At 39.1% G+C, this 20,340-nt stretch overlaps 1 protein-coding gene across 5 annotated transcripts in view; it reads right to left on the bottom strand.

The window, feature by feature from the left end:
• Positions 1 to 20,340, bottom strand: part of SPIN1 (spindlin 1) — a 59,225-nt gene that overhangs the window by 14,153 nt on the left and 24,732 nt on the right. For all 5 annotated transcript variants that reach the window (XM_083884546.1, XM_083884547.1, XM_083884550.1 and 2 more), the window contains one exon: positions 7,634 to 7,862. In XM_083884546.1, coding sequence (XP_083740672.1) covers positions 7,634 to 7,685 — 52 coding nt within the window. In that variant the 5' untranslated portion in view covers positions 7,686 to 7,862. The remainder of the gene's footprint in view (positions 1 to 7,633; positions 7,863 to 20,340) is intronic.

The raw sequence follows: 20,340 nt of genomic DNA, 5'->3' as shown, positions 1-20,340 counted from the left end.
TTTATTACCAAGCAAGTCAGAGTAAGATAATGAGAAATTAACCCAAAAATTTTAAATGCCTTGCTCTCAGCTCTCCCTTCTTCCTGGGCCTAACTTCACTCTCGATTTTTTTCTACCTCCTCTCTCCCACGTAGCACAAGGTGACAGGGAATGAATGTGCAGTCAGTTCATCACATGTTGTCTCTGCTGCTTCTTTCTTTCTCCTCAGGGTTAGGGTTAGTTCTCCTTTCTCAGGGGAAGGACTCTTCTCACTCCCCACTGCAGTTTGTCTCCCACAGGAGACCAGTCCTCCAAACTTTGACAATGTGAATCTGTCTCAGGGGCTACAGTTCTTCACAAACAGCTCCAGCATGGATCTCTTCCACAGTGTGCCATTCCTCTGGTACAAGCCGCTCTGCAGTGGGCCTCCCACAGGGTCACAAGTCCTGTCAGCATACATGCTCCAGCATGTAGGCTCACAGATTCCTTCAGTCACATCCACCTGCCCCAGCACAGGGCCTCCCATGCACTGCAGGGCCTCAGCTGCTTCACCGCGACCTTCACCACAGGCTGCATGGGACCCTCTGCTCCAGTGCCTGGAGCACCTCCTGCCTCTCCTTCTGCACTGACCTTGGTGGCTGCAGGGCTGCTATGCTCACATGGTTTCATTTCTCTCCTGCAATTGCTGTAGTGCATGATCTTCCCCCTCTTCTTAAATACAGTATCCCAGTGGCACCACCACCATCACTGATGGGCTCAGCTTACGCCAGTGGCAGGTCCATCTTGGAGCTGGCTGGTATTGGCTCTCTTGGACACAAGAGAAGCTTCTGGCTGCTTCTGACAGACGCTACCCTTGCACCCACCCTCCTGGTACCTGGTCACGCAAACCCAATGCAGAAGCTCAGTGATGAACATAAGGAGTGACTTACAGCAACTATTAAAATGAAAGTTGAACTGAACACAACAGGGACAATACTTACAATAGTCAATCAGCAACAGCAGTGAATCAACAGGCTGTTTTAAGCTTTCATCCTTGAGTTAATAACAGGAGATGCCAATACGCATCATCCCGAGTTAGCCAGACCACCACTACCTATGCCTAACAAAAGACATAAAAAACTAAAATTTTTACAGACAGAGGAATGCTGCACTCAGCACAGTGATAATTTGGGATGAATGTGAAAAATGGAAAACTTTTAAGATGAAACGAGGAAAGGGGAAATCAGGCTTCTGCTGGTTGTTAGAACGCTACTTATGAGCAGCCATGAAGAATTCAGCAGAGGATATATGCAAGAACAAATGACAGAAAAACACTTCCAAAAGAATGCTGTATAAAAAAGGTCATATGCACGCATAGAAAAATAAAAATTAGTTTGTAGATCTGCAGCCTCAGATCACAGCAAGTGATCACTTGGATAGGAATCATTTACTAGGGTTGACTGAAATAGCCCCATGTTAAAGTGATGGCTGATGGTGACTACATGGCCAGAAGACATCTGGTTTGATCATGATTCTCTCTGTCTTCCTCGCTATACTGCTTTTGGAATATATACATATTAAATGGTATGGAATTAAAATTTCTTCACAGTAGCTTGGTTTGGGCTGTTTTGGATTTTTGCTTCTTGTTTGTCATATCTAAAACAATCTAGTCACAGTGCTGGGCTGAACCATGTGTAACTCTAATTCCTCATGTTTATGTACAAACATGCCTAGAATTTTAACTAGGAACGCTTAAATTAACACTTACAGAGAAATGCTTTAATTTCTCTATAGGCCTAAACAAACCAATTATTTTAAATTTACACTATGTCCATGTTCCAAGCATATCTGGAATTATATACATATTGAAGAGAATCACACAGGAGTCAACCACTGACAATACCAATAATCTTCACAGTCTTCGTAAGTATTTTACTATTTTCAATTTTTGTATGAAACATTTAAGTGGGCATATAAAAAGTTACAGAAACAGCAGAATTAATATAATTAATTAATATTAAAATAATCTTACGTTTAGTATATTCAAGCTTGCATCAGATCATCAGGAATCTGCATTTCCAACAGTAATGATATCTGAAATGTTCTTAATTTTTAAAAATTAGGCCTTATCTGTCAATTACTGCAGTAAAGATCCTACCTGCAATTTTTGACTGCTACAAAACCAAATAATTAAACTGAGTATTTGTAAAAGCTTAGCTGGAAAAACAAAAACAGCACCACAAAAAGTTTGATTAGAAACCTGCAAAACTTTAGACTTTTTTACAACCTGTAAAAAAAGATTTCTAAGCATAATTTCAGTTACCTCTATATGAGGTGGCTGTGTTCTACTAATATATATTATAAAACATATTTTATTAAAAATATGGTGGTGTTTTATTAAAAGAAAAACAATTTCTTAAAATCCAAGAACTGTTCTTACAAAATAGAGAAACTTCATCACCAGAAGATGAATATATGTATTTTACATTTCCAGCTAATGAGAGAAAAGTAAGATTTTGGCTAAAGTAGCTCAAGTAAAAACACAACAAAGTAACAGAATGGTGCAGCACAAGAACTTGCTTTCTGTCCACCTCTCAAAGACTCTGGTACCTGTGAGTAAGAAGGGAAGTAGGAAGCATTTATCTTCCAAAGTCAAGAACAGAAACTGACAAAGTAGGAAGATTTACTATAGCATTTGCAGTAAGTACAGAGAAGTTACGCCAACCTCTGGGAATGGGATTTTGCTGTTTATCAACTTCTCATTTTGGGATCTTCCAATTTTTGATAAGATTTAATTTGTTCACTGATGTAATGAGCTCTGTACCAAAGACAACACAGACAACTAAGTACTACTCATCATCTTAAGTCAGGCAGTATCATAAGAGAGCTCCCAGTTTAATACATGAAGTAACGATATTTGGATGTTTAATAAAAAAATTAACAGCAAGTATTAGAAGATCCTAAGTTAAACACACCCTTGTACCAATCAGATGCTGATATGCCACAATATGCCATCCTAATCTGCACAATCTGAGTTCAGATAGGTCTCAAAGAGATGTAAACTCCTTTTAAGGATGTATCAAGTTACAGTATTGAACTACTTTGGCTACACAACCGTAAAAACTGCAACAAGAGTCTCTGTCCTTTACAACAGCTCTGGACATGGAGATAGAACAGCATAGAATCCTTATGTTTAACTTATTCTAGTAAGAAGATCAAAATCAGCATTATCTGCCGCCTGAATCTTTCTTGGCCCATAAGAATGAACAACAGCTGGACATGACCCAGCCATGGGCACTCCCAGCCCAGAAAGCCAAACGTGTCCTGGGCTGCAACCAGAGCAGTGTGGGCAGCAGGGGAGGGAGGGGATTCTGCCCCTCTGCTCTGCTCTGCTCTGGTGAGACCTCAGCTGGAACCCTGCACCCAGCTCTGGGGTCCCAGCACTGAACAGACCTGCTGGAATGAGGTCACCAGAAAGCTGTGAAGATGACTGGAGGTCTAGAGCACCTCCCACATGAAGAAAGGTGAGAGTTGGGATTGTTTAGCCAGGAGAAGAGAAAGCTCTAAGAACTTATTGCAGCCTTCCAGTATGTGAAGGGAGCCTATAAGAAAGACAGGGACAGACTTTTTAGCAGGACCTGTTATGATAGGACACAGGGTAATGATTTTAAAAATGGAGAAGATTAGATATAAGAAAGAAACTTTTTTAATTGAGTGTGGTGAAATACTAGCACAGGTTGTGCAGAGGTGGTGATTGCCCCATCCCTGGAAGCGTCCAAGTCTAGGCTGTATGGGAAACAAAGCATCTGAACTAGTTGAAGATGTCCCCACTAATCGCAGGAGCTGGACAAGATGACCTTTAAAAGGTCCCTTTCATTTCAAACTACTTTACTCTTTTTATGACTAAGAGCACAGAAACATATCTTTTGTAACAGAAAGTGACCACAACCTCTAGTTTCCCAACAAGAGCAACAGAATTAAGTACTCAATTGTCAGACGGTATTTGTCATACTGGTCATGCTTGTGTTTTCTGAGACATATTAATTCTGCTCCTTACAGTAAATCCCTAAAATTCAACAGCAAAACTAGAAATAATGTCTCTGAATATTTCTACTTTATTCCAGTAAAAGATAAAGGGTATGACAAGACTAAAAAAAAAAAATCTTTCAGGATGTTGGCTTCAAGGGAACTTGAAATATACATGTAATTTCAGCTAGGGCTATAGGAGAATAAGAAGGATGGGAGAAAGCTACTGGCAATGTTTAACTATTGTGATGAGTTTGTACCCTCCATGAAAATCACACAGGTTCTTCAGAACACAGCAACCATATTTTACTTCTTTGAATATCTCCTATGTTTACAACAAGCAGCAAAATCCAGATTTTTTTTTTTTTAAGTTGTATTCCAGAATCATCTGTGGGAACAACACTGATTTCACTTTGTATCTGGAGACTATTTCAGAATTACTTTTGAGGACCTAAGAAACACTTCAGTCTGCTGATTCACACCTAGTATTGCTAAACCTCAACTTCAAAGATTTTGAAGAAGGGTCATCTTTTAATTGAAGCAGGTCAGAAGTACAGACATGAATTCTAACTGCAGAAAAGATTTCACTGCAATTCTAAGCAATTCACATCCATGATCTCTTAGTTCATAAACTTTAACATTTGCTTTTATGGGTAAAAAACTACATATGCTTGTATATGAGTCAACAATTATATGCTCATGTATGTGTTAAAAGTTTTCTTCACTAAGAGAGTACATTTGTGTTTTCAAACCATCCAGTAAAAGCTTTACAATTGCTCCTGACCATGATGCAATTTGGTAGGATTCTGTATCTCTGGGAGAACACTGCCAAGAAAGACTCCAGAGAACCATGCCTTCCACTTATACAGCATTAAACAGGTGATCATTAGATTTAAAAGGGTCAATTGTGTTAACACAGGGTAATCACATCTTATTTTACAATTAATTATACTGTAATTTTATTCTTTTTTTTTTAAGGCTGTATTTCTCCTATATCTGGGACAGCAATACACTGATTAGATAGGCAGGCAGGCACACTGCCAAGAGTTCTTGTCTGATTTATGGAAACTGTATCATGGAAAGCAACTCTGTACTTTGACAAACTCCTAGAGTCTGTAGCCATGTGCTTTACTGTTGTGTAAAAATTAAACACCTACCTTTTTTTCTCTACCTTCAATCTTACCCTTTGTTTCTCAAAAAGGAACTATGTACCAGGTATGTTTCCCAGAGAGATAGATTTGAAATGCCTAGATATATCACATGTACCTCCTCCTTTACACCTACTTTACAATACATTTACTTCCTGAGCAGACAGACAGGACAGCTGAATATTAGCTTTGTCAAAGATGGTACCAACCTGTAGTTTCACTGATTGATAAGCCTCTACAACAGGATGAAATCAAAGTCAGTTGAAACATGTTTTGTTAATGTATTAATTTTGTCCTATATGAATACCTGACACTACCACTTGCTTATCTCTAACTCCAGACTGTTTTCCGCAACCTGCACGTGATCCTAAAGTCTCCCAGAATCCAGCAATTTTTATTATTTTACATGATTAACATATCAAATACAAAATACATAGACTATTTCTACTATTTTGCTGTATCTTTTTCTTTTATTAATTTTTCCTCCTGATTAAGACTATATTACTGCTTTATTATCCAATCCCAGATGACAGCAATTTTATAGGCAAGACTTAAAATCCTAATTTTTACTTAAAATACAGCTATTCTGAAATACTATGTGCTGTTCATAAAGTTTCTTGGGAAGTGGAAACCACCTTTAAAAACAGAAGGCAATAAATAAGATATTTGTATCATAATTTTGTAAAGCTTGGCAAATCTAATTTAGAAGTTAATTCTTAAAGTACAACTTTTTTCTTCTTTTACAGCTGCTCTAGGGAATCGCCCAGACTCTCTCCCAGGTAACTTTAGGTTACCTGGTTCAGGCCTATGATAGGAAAGGGGACTTTTTACTAGATCAAGTTGTTTAACAACCCTTTGAACATAACTTTAAACATTTCCAATTGAGAAGTCACATTTGGGTAACCTGTTCCTGTGTTTCTCCATATTCATCATAAAAAATTTCCTAACTGTACTCTCTGTTTAGAACAACTACCCCATGTACTGTCACTGAAGGCTTTGGCAAATAGCCTTTCTCTGTCTTCCTCGCAAGTCCCACTTAAAAACGAAACGGTTGCACTCCCTAGAGCCTCCTCCTCTCCCAGCTGAACAACCACAACTCTCAGCCTTTTCTTGTGAGAGGAGCTCCAGCCCTTTGGTCACTCCTGGCCATCCTCTGGACCTACTCTCTTTCAGTTTGAAGCCATTTCCCCTTGTCCTGTCATTACATGAGTTTGTAAATAGCTCCTCTTCAGCTTTCTTTTAAGTCCCCTGCAGGTACCAGCAGGCCACAATTAGGTCACCCTGGAGCTTTCTCTCTCCAGGCTGAACAACCACAACTCTTGAAACCTGTCTTTCTAGGACAGGCGCTCCAGGTCTCAAATTATATTCATGGCTCTCTGCTGGACTCACTTTAACTAGTCCACATCACCCTTACATCAAGGGCCTCAGAACTGGATGTAGTGCTCCAGGTGGTGTCTTACTGGAGTGAACTAGAGAGGCAATAAGACCTCCCCTCGGCTTGCTGGTGATGGTGCTTTTGATGCAGCCCAGGATGTGAGAGGCCATTGAAGCTGTGAGCATACCCTGATGGGTCATGTTGAGCTTCTCATTTGCCAACACCGCTGAGTCCTTCTTGTTGAGGCTGCCCTCACTCCATTGTCTGTCCAAGATGTATTTGTGCTTGGAATTGTCCCAATGCAGATGCAAGTGCCTGGCACCTGGGTTTGTTCAACATCACAAGGCATGCAACGGTCCACCTCCATCCTGTCCACGTTTCTCTGGATGGCATTCCCTCCCCCCAGCATACTGCAACACACAGCTTAGTGTCATCAGCAAATCTGCTGAGGGTGCACCCAATCCCACCACCCCGACCACTGAAAAAGATGTTAAACAATGCTGCTCCCAATACTGACACCTGAGGAGCTCCTCTCATCGCTGTCTCTATCTGGTCACTGAACTAAGTGCTCAAGACTTTGCACTGGATCTCTCCTTTGAAACCTGCAGCTGTTACTTAAAAGATAACTGTACTACTTTTGGAATCAGTACATCTTTGATATAAGTGACAGCAAATCTTAACACGGTCTCAGGTAAAATGCACATTTTAAAGTTTCCAAAGGGTTACTGAGAAATCCTCCAGTATTACAGTTTCAGTTTTCAATTAATCAAATCTGCATTTGGAAGCACCCAAATGGTCTATTGCTTAGGCATTTTAAAACTTAACTGAGCTTTCCCAATTACACTTGTCAGTTGGTTTCCTGAGAATTTCATAAAAGCTACAATTCACAATTCCCCACACAAGTCACTGATTTATAACTTTCGACACAATGCAAAATACGTAGGTCGTATCTGTACTGCTGAATTTATGTTTGCCTTTTCAAGCTGTGACTTCTGGAATGAAAGTACATTTTCTTTTAAAACATGAATGATGACATTTAAAATCATTAACATATTTAAAGTCAACGAAGTAAGAACACTTTTTATCCATTAAAAGCAAAGAAAACCATCCAGAAAGAATACCTCACCTGCATCAGCTCTGGACCGCTGACCTGGTGATTTTCCAAATGGGGTCTTCATTCATCTGTGTTTAAGTGAGCAGCAAAGCTGCTGGACTAGGGTGAAAATCCAGTTCTTTCCAACTTCCAGGATATCTCCTTTTTAGTTTTAGGATAGGACAACCACTTATTAATCCACCATTCAATCAAGAACTTGTCCTTCCTCTAATGCAGAAGATGCAATTTCAATTACAGTACTCTGAAAAATAAAACAGGTGAAGTGTAAGTAGCTTGATTTTAAATCAAAAATATTCTATCTTAACCAAGTCTCATTTTAATGCTTTTTTTCATATGCAATTCTGTTATTCTGAAAATTTTCAGTGACACAGGACATAAGCAGCCAAACAAACACAAGGGCTGCTACTTTTATCTCCTAGTTACAGTAAAGTTCCACATCACTAAGTCAGTTACATAGAGAGAGGAAAGCTTCTTAAAACTCACTGAGCTTAACACAGCGAAGTATGGCTGTTAACTTAGAAGAAACTGCACTACCTTTTTAACCAAGTTAAAGCACCAAACAACTCTTTCCATTGGTTAGAAATAACATGCTCCCACTCACACAGCAGAGTAACTTTGCTTCACAAAAATTTAAAAGTCAGGTAAAGAAATGCAACACAAGAGGTTTTAAAAACACTTATTTCAATGACTGCACATGCTAGCAATTTACTGAGTAGGTCGATAGTTCATAGATCTGATGATTCATAGTTCTGTTTAAATTTCTGGCAACTCTCTCTACCTAAGATCATCAAATTCCTAAAGCATTTAGTGATCACGTTCCTCTAGATAAGGGAGGTAACTGAGGACAACTTTTTAATATACTTTTCAGTATTTAATTACAGAAATTTTTTACCATGTGAAAAAAATCAAAGCTCACTTATTTCAGAGTAACATTTTTGGGCCAGAAAACATTTATGCATAAGAATTCACTACTTCAGTGCTGCCCACAAACACGGCAAGGGAGATCAGATAATTTCCTTAAGAAATGCCACTGCTAATCTGTGAGAGACAGGTCTGTCTAATCTGTGAGTCAGTACTATCTTCCCTCTTTTACTTCAGTTTTGGAAACTGTTGTCAATTTTCATACAGGGCTTAAAACTATATAAATGTCCCTAACTAGTGGTTCAGAAAAGGAATAAAATGTATATTAAGCTTAAGCCTTACTGAATAAGGGAACATACGGGTGACACACTTTGAGGTATGGCAAAACAATGTTACACAGAAAAACTCATTTACATCGAACGCTTGACATTTCTTTCAAGAATTGTACCCATTAACTTCTTGGAACAATAAAGCAGCAAAAAGAAATACATCTAGGAAAAATTGCTAGGGAGTAATCTGCAGTTTTCAGAAAGAACTAACTTAAGATATTCACAGTCCGGAATTCATAAGAACTTGTGAGATTAAAACATTACTTACAGAAATTTCCTAGGTTTTCCACATTCCATCTCATCCAGAAATCTACTAGTGTATACCCAACAATGCCAAGTGATACCATAGTAACAGTATTCAACAATATTCTAATAGGAAGCAATTAGCTTGCTTAACTACTTTACTGAAAACATAGCATAAGAATTATGTTTTTCTACTGAACTCAGACATATTCTCCTATGGATTAAAACACATCAATATAGAAGCATCACAGATTATGAAAAACTAACTCTAAATTTGTTGCACTGCTGTGATATATTACCATACTCAGTCCTACAGCTACTGCATAAACATACAAGTCATCAACTATTTTCCTCCAGAAAAGGTATTAGTTGAGAAATTACTGTAACCTTATTATATCTTCCGATCTAAACCCCGCCACAAAACCAAAAAAAACCCCTCCAAAACATAAACCAAATCACTAAAACCACCTCCACAAATTCACAAAATGTGTTCTTCGGATTTAGAAAATAATAAACCCTTCTATAGTAAGTTGTTGAACTGTTATTCAAGGGAGTTATTTTGTAACATGTGTATTATACACTTCTCCCTCACAAGATTTCCAATTCATAGTAAAAATATAAAGTACTAGATATTTTGATTGCACTGCTTCTGAAATTATGTGTAGAAAAATAACTAAAACACTACAAAAGAGATGGCTTTCTATCACTTAAGTTTTTTTTGTAATAGAGTATCGCCAATCATTACTATGCCCCATGCAATCATGCTTTGGAGATAGAAATTTTATTCCTAACCCTTTTAAAGTGACGATTCATTTGTAAGCACTTTATTAAGTGCTTTATTATGCTCTCTGAACCCATGGATGGGCTTAAGGCTACCGAAGTTAAAACTAGATCCAGCTGTTTAAATTGATTTTCTAAAAACTAAGCCAGCAACTGTTACCAGTTCAAAGCCTTACTGAAGATGAAACTGGTGCTTTCTTAACACTAGCATTTCAATTTCAATTTCACTTTCATAGTGACAGTTCTGAAGATATCAACAAGGAGGTCTTGTAAATGAAAAGCTAGACTTGCCAATACATCAAGCAATGTAATCAATTTATTAATTTGTTTGATAGAAGGGTGAGCAAGTGACAGTGCTGGGTGCGAGGGGGTCCCCGCCCCAAGCAACGCAGCAATTCAGCTGTCAAATGGTGGTCTCATACCATTCTAGGCACTTCACTTTCCGAAATTTTCAGTTATTTTTTACTTGCTTTTCTTCATAATCTGCAGTTGAGGTTTTTAAAGATCTGTTGGGGAGGTGGTCCAAGATGGTCTTCTGATGTCTCTCCAGCCTCCCATGCTTCTTTTAAAGTATCTTTTCCACTAGCATTATTTTTGGTTACACAGTATGCTTAAGCAAGCATATATATTCTTTAGTCAGGACACATTTTGCAAGCCTTCTCTCAGTCATTGCACAACTTAAAGCTAGCAGGGCCCCAACACCTGTTGGGGCCCCTCTCTCAGTTTTTACAAACCCCAAAGTCAACATGTTTCAAAATGTCTTTGTAGAGCCTCACAGCTTATGATGGTCTTACCTCCCCTCGTCAAGCGATTATAAATTCTTCCATACTCTAAAAAAGAACCTGTACAAAGGATAGTCTGAAACTTTTACTACAAGGTAGTTTAAAGCTTATATTATTTTCCTGCAAACCATTACAATTTTTTTGTTAAAACAAACTGTTAGCTAAAAGCCTACTGTTGTATAGTTGCCTTGTTAAACTCCACTTCCAGGCCTTACTTAGCTGATGATTTTTTTTTTTAACTCTTATTTATAATAATCCCATGGTCGCTGTCCACATTGCCTGCAGACACACATACGTAGGTGAGTGCTATCTGATTTCTCATAGAGGCATAAAACCTGATTTCTGAAACAAACTGATGCAGTTTAAGAACACTTTGAATTTTTAAGAATATGTATGTCTTATTTAATTAAAAATGCACCAAACCTTGTAAAACTTAGGGATCTCAAATTTGATAAATGACAAAATATCAGACTTAATGCCAACATATAAGCATGTTCATCTCCTAATATGAAAAATCATCAAGAAAAGAAAATTAACTCAGAAAATGAGAACTTTTACTCTAAGTCTCAATAATGATTCACATAAAGGTAGGAAACACAAAACCAAAACACACTTCTGATTCCACTCAGTTGCAATAAGCTGTTCCATTAAGAAAGAGTAGATACTCCTTGTCTGACTGTATGTAAGATGACCTGTGAAACAATCAACTTTTTAGAGTCATTCTGTTGAGAGTGGCAGATACAGTAAATCCAACATAAGCAGAGATTTTTTGGATACAAAGTGACACAACCAAACCAAGTTAGACTAGACTTTACAGACTATCAGTAACTATCTGAAGTGCCACTCACTGCCTACTTGCAGACACCCACTTCCCCAACACCCACAGGTCACGATCACTGCAGCTGCAGATATCACTTAAAAGAGACACTGTTTAGACTTGTGAGGGGCTACTCACCAGCCCAGGTGTGTTGCTCATCTGTTTTTAAAAGCCTTTCTACACAACAGCATACTTCAGGAAAAAATGTGGAAATTAGAGGACTACTTTGTCTGACAGTAGTCTAACTATTGAGGACTGTTTCAGAGTGTTAGATTAAGTGTTAGATTAAAAACACTAGCATTGCAAATTGTTAATCATACTAGTTCTGTTTGAGAATAGTGGAATCATACTATCAAAATAGGCAGAAAGATATGACATAAAAAAACAAAGTTATGAAATATTTTTTGTAGTATAAAGGAAAATGACAGAAAAACCGATATGCACTGAGTTCAGTTTTCACTGTGAAATATCTTAACCCTCTCTATAAACGTAGTTGTTTACAAACATTAAAATGTTTTCATGAGCTTTTAACTCCACAAAAGTAAGGGTAACCAACTAAAATAATTCTCTAGCTTAAATTTTAGTTAACATTCATGTCTGTATTTCCATAAAATTGCTCACATTTCACCACAACACACAGCACAGTGTTCTTTACAGCATTTGTGTGAAAGCTTCATGGCTCTACTATCCACTGAAGAGGGATGTTAGCTGCACAAAACCAGCGATAATTAATGCTGACACCCAGCTCACAATTTTAAGTGCCTCACTCCTAACCAGGATATTTAAATTTTACTATTATGAACACAGAACGAAGAATTTGCCGAGGAAATGCTTCAGGGGTAGAGAAGTTTGGAAGGAGAGGAGAGATAATAGCATGTATTGCTTGTATTCAGATGATACAGTTTCTGATCAAAGTGGCAGGCTCGCACCTCCTCAAGTCTGTTCCGGCTGTCAGAGCCACCACGGATGAGGCTTTCTGGCACCACCTGGTGGGCATCAGCATTTTTACTTCGCTATCTAAAATACCTATCTGTACGTAACCCACTGAGAGCTTCCACTGCTAGCCGATCAGGGGAGGACCAGCACTTCGCAAGAATGCTCTGGGGAAGGAGTCTTCCTAAACTGCATCGACTAAATTCCTTGGTAAGTGTGATTTCCATCCATCAGCTCAGAGCTATGGTGTGTGTTTCAGATGTAGTAGTATAGTTTTTTCCAGCACTAACAAGTTGGATGAAGCATGTTATTCAGTATGTTAGCCTGAACTAACTAATCCTTATTATATGAACAGAAAGAATCATTCTATGCAAGTCTTCTGCACATGCCTTCCCAAAGGCAATCTTAGTGTTAAAGTATCTCTCTAAATAATGGGGAGAATAAAAATACGCCAATTTTAGTTTGTTACTGTTGGGGTTTTTATTTCATTCTCTAATAAAAAAACCCCCAAACACTTCCCTGTGGTGCAAGAACTCAGCAACTCAAATTCCAAATTCTTGAAATATCTTACCTGCTTAACCAGCATATTAGTTATTAGGAACATCTTTTATTCTATACTAGCATTTTGTGTAGGTAATAAGATCTGATGTCTGAGAAGGAAGTACAGTTACAGTACATGAAATCTGAAGATAAAAGAGATTTGCAGTGACAACCATGGAAATAACACATTTCAGAAACATATTTAAGAACTGAAAGACCCCAAGTACAACTACCTCTCCACTATGATGGCCTCTGCAGTTCTACCTGTACCCAGACAAATGCTGTCTATAATTGTATGGCAACAAGCAGCTCTGGTGCGCAACTCTGTGTCCATACATACAAACACACACATAGGTTGCTGCACAGGTACTGGCCGTGTGGGGCTTTGACCTGGTCTAGGGAAAGAAATCCCTGCCAATGGCAGGGCAGTTAGACTAGATGTTCTTTAGAGGCCCCTTCCAACACAAACTGCTCTCATGACATATATAAACTTACAAAACTCTTAAGTTAACTCCACCTTGCAATGCCATAGTAATCAAACTGCAGATTATTCAGCAGAAGACTAGAAGAATCTGAAATTCATGCAGTATCTTTTGTTGACAAGATGTCTTTGAGGTTCAAGAGACAGAACACTGCAATTTCTAATTATTTACTAAAGTATTTTAGCATAAATGAATGAGTAAGTTACTTGCCATAACGAAAACCAATATAAAAAAGTCTGCTATTAAGTTCTTGTGGTTGTAGGGAGGGGAAAGTTCAGAACTGCGTATGCACGGCATATATTGCTATTCTGAACAGGGGCATGCATCTACATCAACACTGCAGGGCATGTGGGGGTGCCCTTGAGTACTCACCTTTTCTTGGGGGAAAGAGGAGGTGAGTACCCTGCAGAAATGACACCACTTGTTTACCTCTACCTCAGAGAGGTTGCTGGAGTGGACCTTGTGCTCTCTTGCTGCTCTTCATCCATTCCTGTCCCTCGGGGGAGTGTGGCTCTGGGTGGCAATACAGCTGAGCCCAGCAGTGTGGTTAAAAGCCACAGTCCTGCTGGGAACTGAGCCCTAACAGAATGTAAAGGGCAAAAGCAGCGGTGCTGGGGTGGGAAACAGCCATAGGGAACAAAGCAGTGGCACAGCACAATGTGAATGATCTTGCTTTTAGGGGTCTGTCATTGTTTTCCATTGTCTCAGGCCCGCAGGACAGGGAGAGAGAACTGTGGGGTGTGCCTGCCATCTTGTCTTTGCCTGGGAAAAACACATGGCACTGCAAGGAGTGTCTGCCGTCTTGTCTTTGTCCCAGCTGTCAGAGAGAACTACATGGAGGTGGTGAACATCTATTTTTGTGTATAATGCACCTTCTTTTCTTGTATACTTTTGTTATTAATACTGCTGCTATTATTGTGCATTTCTTATTCCACTGCTGTTCTCTTTCACTAAATTGTGATCTCAACCCATAGTCTCTACCTTTGTCAGGAAGAAGGGGAGAGTTTAATTTGTGGCTGGTGTCAAACCACTCCATTCACTGGTGCCCATTGTGAGCAACAAAAGGGTAGAGATAACTTTTATCTAAGAAGCTGTGTATTACGTACAGAATTCCCTAGTTACAGGTGCCCTATTTGTTCATGGAGGTGTGATATTTAACTCTGTATATATTCCCATACATGGTCCCCATGATGCTGTTTTTTCAGAGTAGGAAGAAAGATCAGGATTGCCTTGCTGCTGTACTGTGTGGTAACATTTTATGACGTGGTAACACCAATGGAAATGAAGGTCACTTGGGATGTGTGTTCAGTGCTGTTCACCTGTTCTGGCCTCGGCTACTACCTCTGAGGATTCATTAATAACAGTACCTAGCCTGCAGCGGGGCCAGAGGACAGCAATTTTTCTCAGCCTTTCACTCCTTTTTCTTCCTTTGGGCCTGCTACAACAGATTTTGAGTATCTTGAATTCTATTTGGATGTTAAAGAAAGTGTATTCTAATTGCAATGTCTGCCAAATTTCTTCAGTGCAGCCTTGAATACGTGAAATTTAGAAAAAGTGAAGTCTACACAATGTTTCAAGTCAGGATAGAGGCATCTAGGGAAGCTGGTAAGAGAACTGTCCTGGAGCTGAAGAGTCATGAGTAGCATGGGATGGCAGAGAAAATGAGCAAGCTTTTAAAGCAGTATGCTGCTCTAGTGGTTTGGAAGTTCACTCCTGAAAAATAAAGGACCTTGATAAAGTGATAAAATATTTGAAAGAAAAATGCTGTGACAGCTGCAGAGAGGCCCGAAGTTATCCAACTTGCTGGGCCGTGGCTACTACTTATCAGACACTGGTTGTCACTACACAGAACTTGCAGGGGGAGGAGAGGAAAGCAGAGCAGTAAGGCTGCTCAAACTGCAGCTGAACCAGAGGAACAACCCATGCCAGTAGCAGCTGCACCTGTTCAGAAGAAAAAATTCAAGATCAATTCACATGGTGAAGGATGAAGAAGAAACAAGACCCTCAAAACCAGAGGAAGAGACAGGGCCAGACAAAATCACCTGATCCCTCATCCATGGGTGAGCTTTGAGATACACAAAAAGATTACAGCTACCAGCCCTGGTGAGCCCTCCTGACCTGGCTGCTTGATGCTGAGATAGAGAAGTATCTTTGCACAAATGACCATTTAGTGCACCAACACAAGTGGAGCACCAACTGAGGCAAAGTATCCAGTACCTCAGAGAATTAGTTGAGCTGGAGGCAACCTGTAGAGGTTCAAATAATGAGCAATCCCCTATAAATACAGATGACATCCAACATGCACAAAACATGTGGTGAAGTTCCTACAGAGCATGCCAGTGTCACAGGCCAACTCACTGGAAGTGAAATCATAGAAGAAAGGAGGAAAAAAGGTGAACAATTTGGCTACCAAACTCCAGCTCTATGAAGAAACTATATACACCCCAATACAGGACTGCATCTCACCTGCAAAATGACTGTCCAAGGACTTACAACAATTCAATGGAGAAATTAAAGACCACCAACAATTTAAAAAAGACTACCAAAAGTTTAAGGAGGAAACGTCCCATGCCCTGCCAGTACAGATGAGAGTTTCTGCCATTATGCAGCAGGTGCTCCCCAGCAAGAGAGAGGGTACACACCACAAGGTAATCTGTGGTTCTTCTACTGGCATAACCACCAAGAATATGTGAGGAAGTGGGATGGAAAATTCACTTCTGCTCTAGCAGCACCTGTGTTGAGAGGAAGAATAACCACCATGTGAAACTCTTTGATAATAAATGATGCTCCAGTTTTCCCTGGCCAAGTCCTTAGAGAGATTAAAAAGGCTAATGTTATTTCTGATCCTCCTGAAGGGACCTCCAGGTCTTATTTACAAGAAGTAACAAGTACCATGGCCAGACTGAGATGCCCTGCCTCTAAACAGGAGGGGTAAAGCAATAATTAGGTCTACAGGAATGTGGATCTGATGGCCTGGCACATAAGACCCATAAGAATATAAGGCTTTAGTTAGCCACAACACATCACGTACCCTGATGCCATCAAGCCATGTAGGGCAATCCATCTCTATTTCAGGGGTGACAGAGGGATCCCAACAGGTGACTCTACTGAAAGCTGAAGTGAGCATGACTGGAAATGAATGGTAAAAACATTCCCCCAGGAGACTGTGGCTCTGGGGGCCAAGCACAGCAAAGTCCAGAGGAGCTGAGTGCAAATGTCAAAAGTAGTGTCACTAGTTCAAGAAGCAGCCATCAAGAATGATGCAGTGGTGCAATGTGACATAGACGGTCTTGCTTTTGAGGGTTTGTCTGTCATTGTTTTCTATTGTCTTGGGGACAGGGAGAGCCAGCTCTGAGGAGCACATGCAACCTTGTCTTTGTCTGGGAAAAGCACATGGCATTGAGTGCAGGAACAGCTGGCATCTTATCTTTATCCTGGTGGCCAGGCAAAGCTAAGTCATGGTGGTGAACACCTGTTTTTGAGTGTAAACCCTTCTCGTTTTCCATACTTTTGTTATCAACATTGCTGCTATTACTATGTGTTTCTTATTCCATTCCTATTTGCTTTCAGTAATTGTCATCTCAACCCATAGCATCTGCCTTTGTCCTTCCTCTCTTACTAGAAGGGCAGGGAGAAAAGATGTGGCTTATTTGGAGTATAATTATCAGCTGGTGTTAAACCACCACAGTTACGAAGACAAGAGTGAAACCAGGAAACTTGACATAACTAAAAAAAAACCTAAAAAAAATATTTTTAACATTATTGTACAGCAATAACTATCACCAGCAATTAAGTTGAAGAATTATCCCAAAGGTTCAGAATTAGATAGGTAGGTTTAAAAAAGATACTATTCTTTCAGAAGGCTGCTCAGGCAACAGCTTGAAAAAGTTTCATTAAACCTATCATCTTTTAGTACATGTCCTTACCATAGCTTTCTTAAAGTTAGAAACAGTGATCAAGGTGAAAGGTGGATTTATTTTGATTCAGTTTAATTTCATTAATTTGAAACACTAATATAGTCTTACAAGATCACATGTAGATGGCAACCTGCGAATACTGCATTCAAAAATTCTTGCACACATGAAAAATAAAGATGAATGGAAAGAACAGCCAGAGAGAAATCCTAAAAGTGTAATTTCCATTGTTTCCCATCCAGGCTTGTTTTCTCTTTTCTGAATTAGCAAAATGTATCTGTTAGAGAATCCAGTATTAATTAGTGCTTTACTTCCATTACATTTCCTTCATGTCATATCATTAAAGCAGCCTGTCCCACTTAATGCAAATCAGCATTTAAGATATGGAATGGGTTTAATTTGAAATAAACTCTGACAGTGTGTATTTGAGCTATTTGTGAAGGCAGCAATAAAAACTTCATTAGAACTGGTACTATAAAACAGTACTTTAAACCAAGTTTAGTTATCTTTTTTAATTTCAGAGACTTAATTAACACCTTTATAGGATGTGAGAATTACCTTGCAAGACTAATTTCCAGAACTCCCTCACTGCAGTTCTATATTGCAATAAACGAACTAGTGAAGAGGTCAAGAGGGCACAGGATTCTGTCCCCATGTTAGAATGCAGTTAGTTCTCATTTCAAAAAGCAAGTATTATAGGCTAAATGATAAAAAGATGCTGCTTTCTCCAAGCTTATAAATATTTTTTAGTGTCTACATTGCTTTATGCGTACATATATTTGTATCCACATGCATTTGTAATATCCCCCATCATTGTGGAAGATTCAAGGAACTAAAAATAGGTGTCTTCTTGTCTGCATTAGAGAGCACCCATCTGTCAACAGCATGAAAACCCAAAAAACCCAAGGATATAGGACCTTTCACTGTCTACTGGGAAACATCCAAAACACAAGAGTAATCATGTTAGACCCTACCATGCAAGACAACTGCTTAAAATTACAGGAAGAACACATTATATCACATTTGATAGCAGGAGTGGCTGTTCCTTGAAAAGCCCTGGATTCCTGGGAGAAAAATCAATTTCAGAATTCTAAGCACTATGCAAAGAAGGATAGGGTGTTTTGTCTTAAAATACTAACATATAAGTATGTATTGTCACTTAAAGTGAGTAAAATCCATATGTGTCTGTGAAACGTGAGACTTCTTATGGGAAAACAAATGGGGGACAGAACAGAGAGCACAATGGAACTTAATGATATTCTGGCTTTGGTAGGATACAGGCCACTGGGATAAGCAACCACAGATATGAGAAGAATTGGCTAAGTACAGCATACACAGATATCAAGGTTTTTTAAACTACGTAGGTTTTTTTAAGGCTGCCAAGTAACGCAAACAATAGGCTGATTCTGTAACTGGAAATTCTTGCTTAAAGATGTGTCTTAGAGCTGTAACTGCTTAGAGCTGCAATAGTATATAAAACTGAACAGTCAAATAAACAACTTCAACCTCTTTTTGCTTAGACTTCAACCCTTTTTGCCTGAACTTTAATGACTTCAACTCCAACTTCTTTTTTCTCAGGACTTTGATTTCTCTTTGCTTGGGTGTCTTACTTAGACTACTTTTTGCATCCCTCTTTTGAAGTCTCATCTCTCAGTCACGCAGCAACTTCTCAAATGTTTTCCAGACCAAGATAAGAGTAAATAGACCTAACTAGTGCCACATCACTAAAATTGATTATTGAAGTTCAGCTTTAGAGTCAAGTTCCAGACAGCAAGAAGTACTTTAGGTACTAGTTTAGGTATCTAGAATCCAATGCCTACTCTTCTGAAATGTACCAAGGGGTCACTTTTTAAAGTGTGTTTAAATCCTACTGCAAACAAAGGATTATTTCAGACTTCCTGGGTACTAACTACAAGTTAAGATTATGTCATCTTGATTCTCATCTGACTGGCTTGATATTTTATGCTGCCCCTCAGGATATAGTAGAAATACTCTATCCAAGAGGAATATGGAATTCTGGCCCCAAGAGTACTACTATTTTCACCTGCCATTTGGGTACTCCTTGGAAAGAACATCTGGCTTGCTTCCTTTGTGGATCCTTTTGCATGGAAGGTAACACTTTCACCATAATTGAACACAACTCAAAATAGTAAGTATGTATGATCACAAATTAAGTACATTTTAGCTTCAGGGTTACAAAGGCCCAGACTGTACCAGCCTAGGGGTTTCTTTGTTGGTTTTGGTTTTCTGTTGTTCTTGTTTTGTTGGTTTTGGGTTTTTTTGTTGCTGGGGTTTTTTTGGCGGGGGGTGGGTGGGTGGTGTTTAATAATGTGGAAGGGAAAAAAAGCCCTTTCTACAAATTGCCTAAAGAATACTAGCAAAGAAAACCAGAGCTCAAAGCCTGATCCATTAGAGACCTGGAATTATCAGTTCCTTGCATGCACGTAAGATTTGCAACATAACCTATAAAAAGCTCAGTTATTAACCTGTCATTATCTGTCAATGTACTTGAAGAAATCACTGGGAGGAAACTTTAATATGCAGTTACTATAAGGAAATCTACTCTAGAAATTCACATAACTGTGAGGTCAATGCACAGAAATTCTTCTCATAAAAAAATTTCTTTTTGAGGGCTCTGGTAGCTCAAACCCAGCTGGAAATTAAGCTCCAAACTGCCACTTCCCTTCCCCCAAATGCTCCAGCAAAAAAGGGACAAAAAGGCAGAGATTATGGATTGACACAACAATTCATGAGAAGAACAACAATGAGCTAAGGAACACAAACAGTAGTAGCAGCAATACTAATAACAACAGTGTATATATAAAAGAGGGTGATCACATGCAAAAAATGCTTATAGAAGTCCAACTGACCCAGTGTAACCCAATTAACTGTGTTCAGTGGTACACAGATTCCTAAAACACAGGAGAATACTGCAGACATTACTATAGCCATCAGCATTTTCCCCAAGCCAGAGACAATGGAAAACAATAGCAGACAAATTGTCTTGGGCCCCCCAGTTTAGGAAGGATGCTGAGACA

Source organism: Zosterops lateralis (assembly GCF_965231275.1).
Source record: "Zosterops lateralis genome assembly, chromosome: Z".
NCBI classification, from domain to species: domain Eukaryota; kingdom Metazoa; phylum Chordata; class Aves; order Passeriformes; family Zosteropidae; genus Zosterops; species Zosterops lateralis.
Note: the sequence above shows the minus strand (reverse complement) of the source record. Positions and strands in the feature narration are given on the sequence as shown.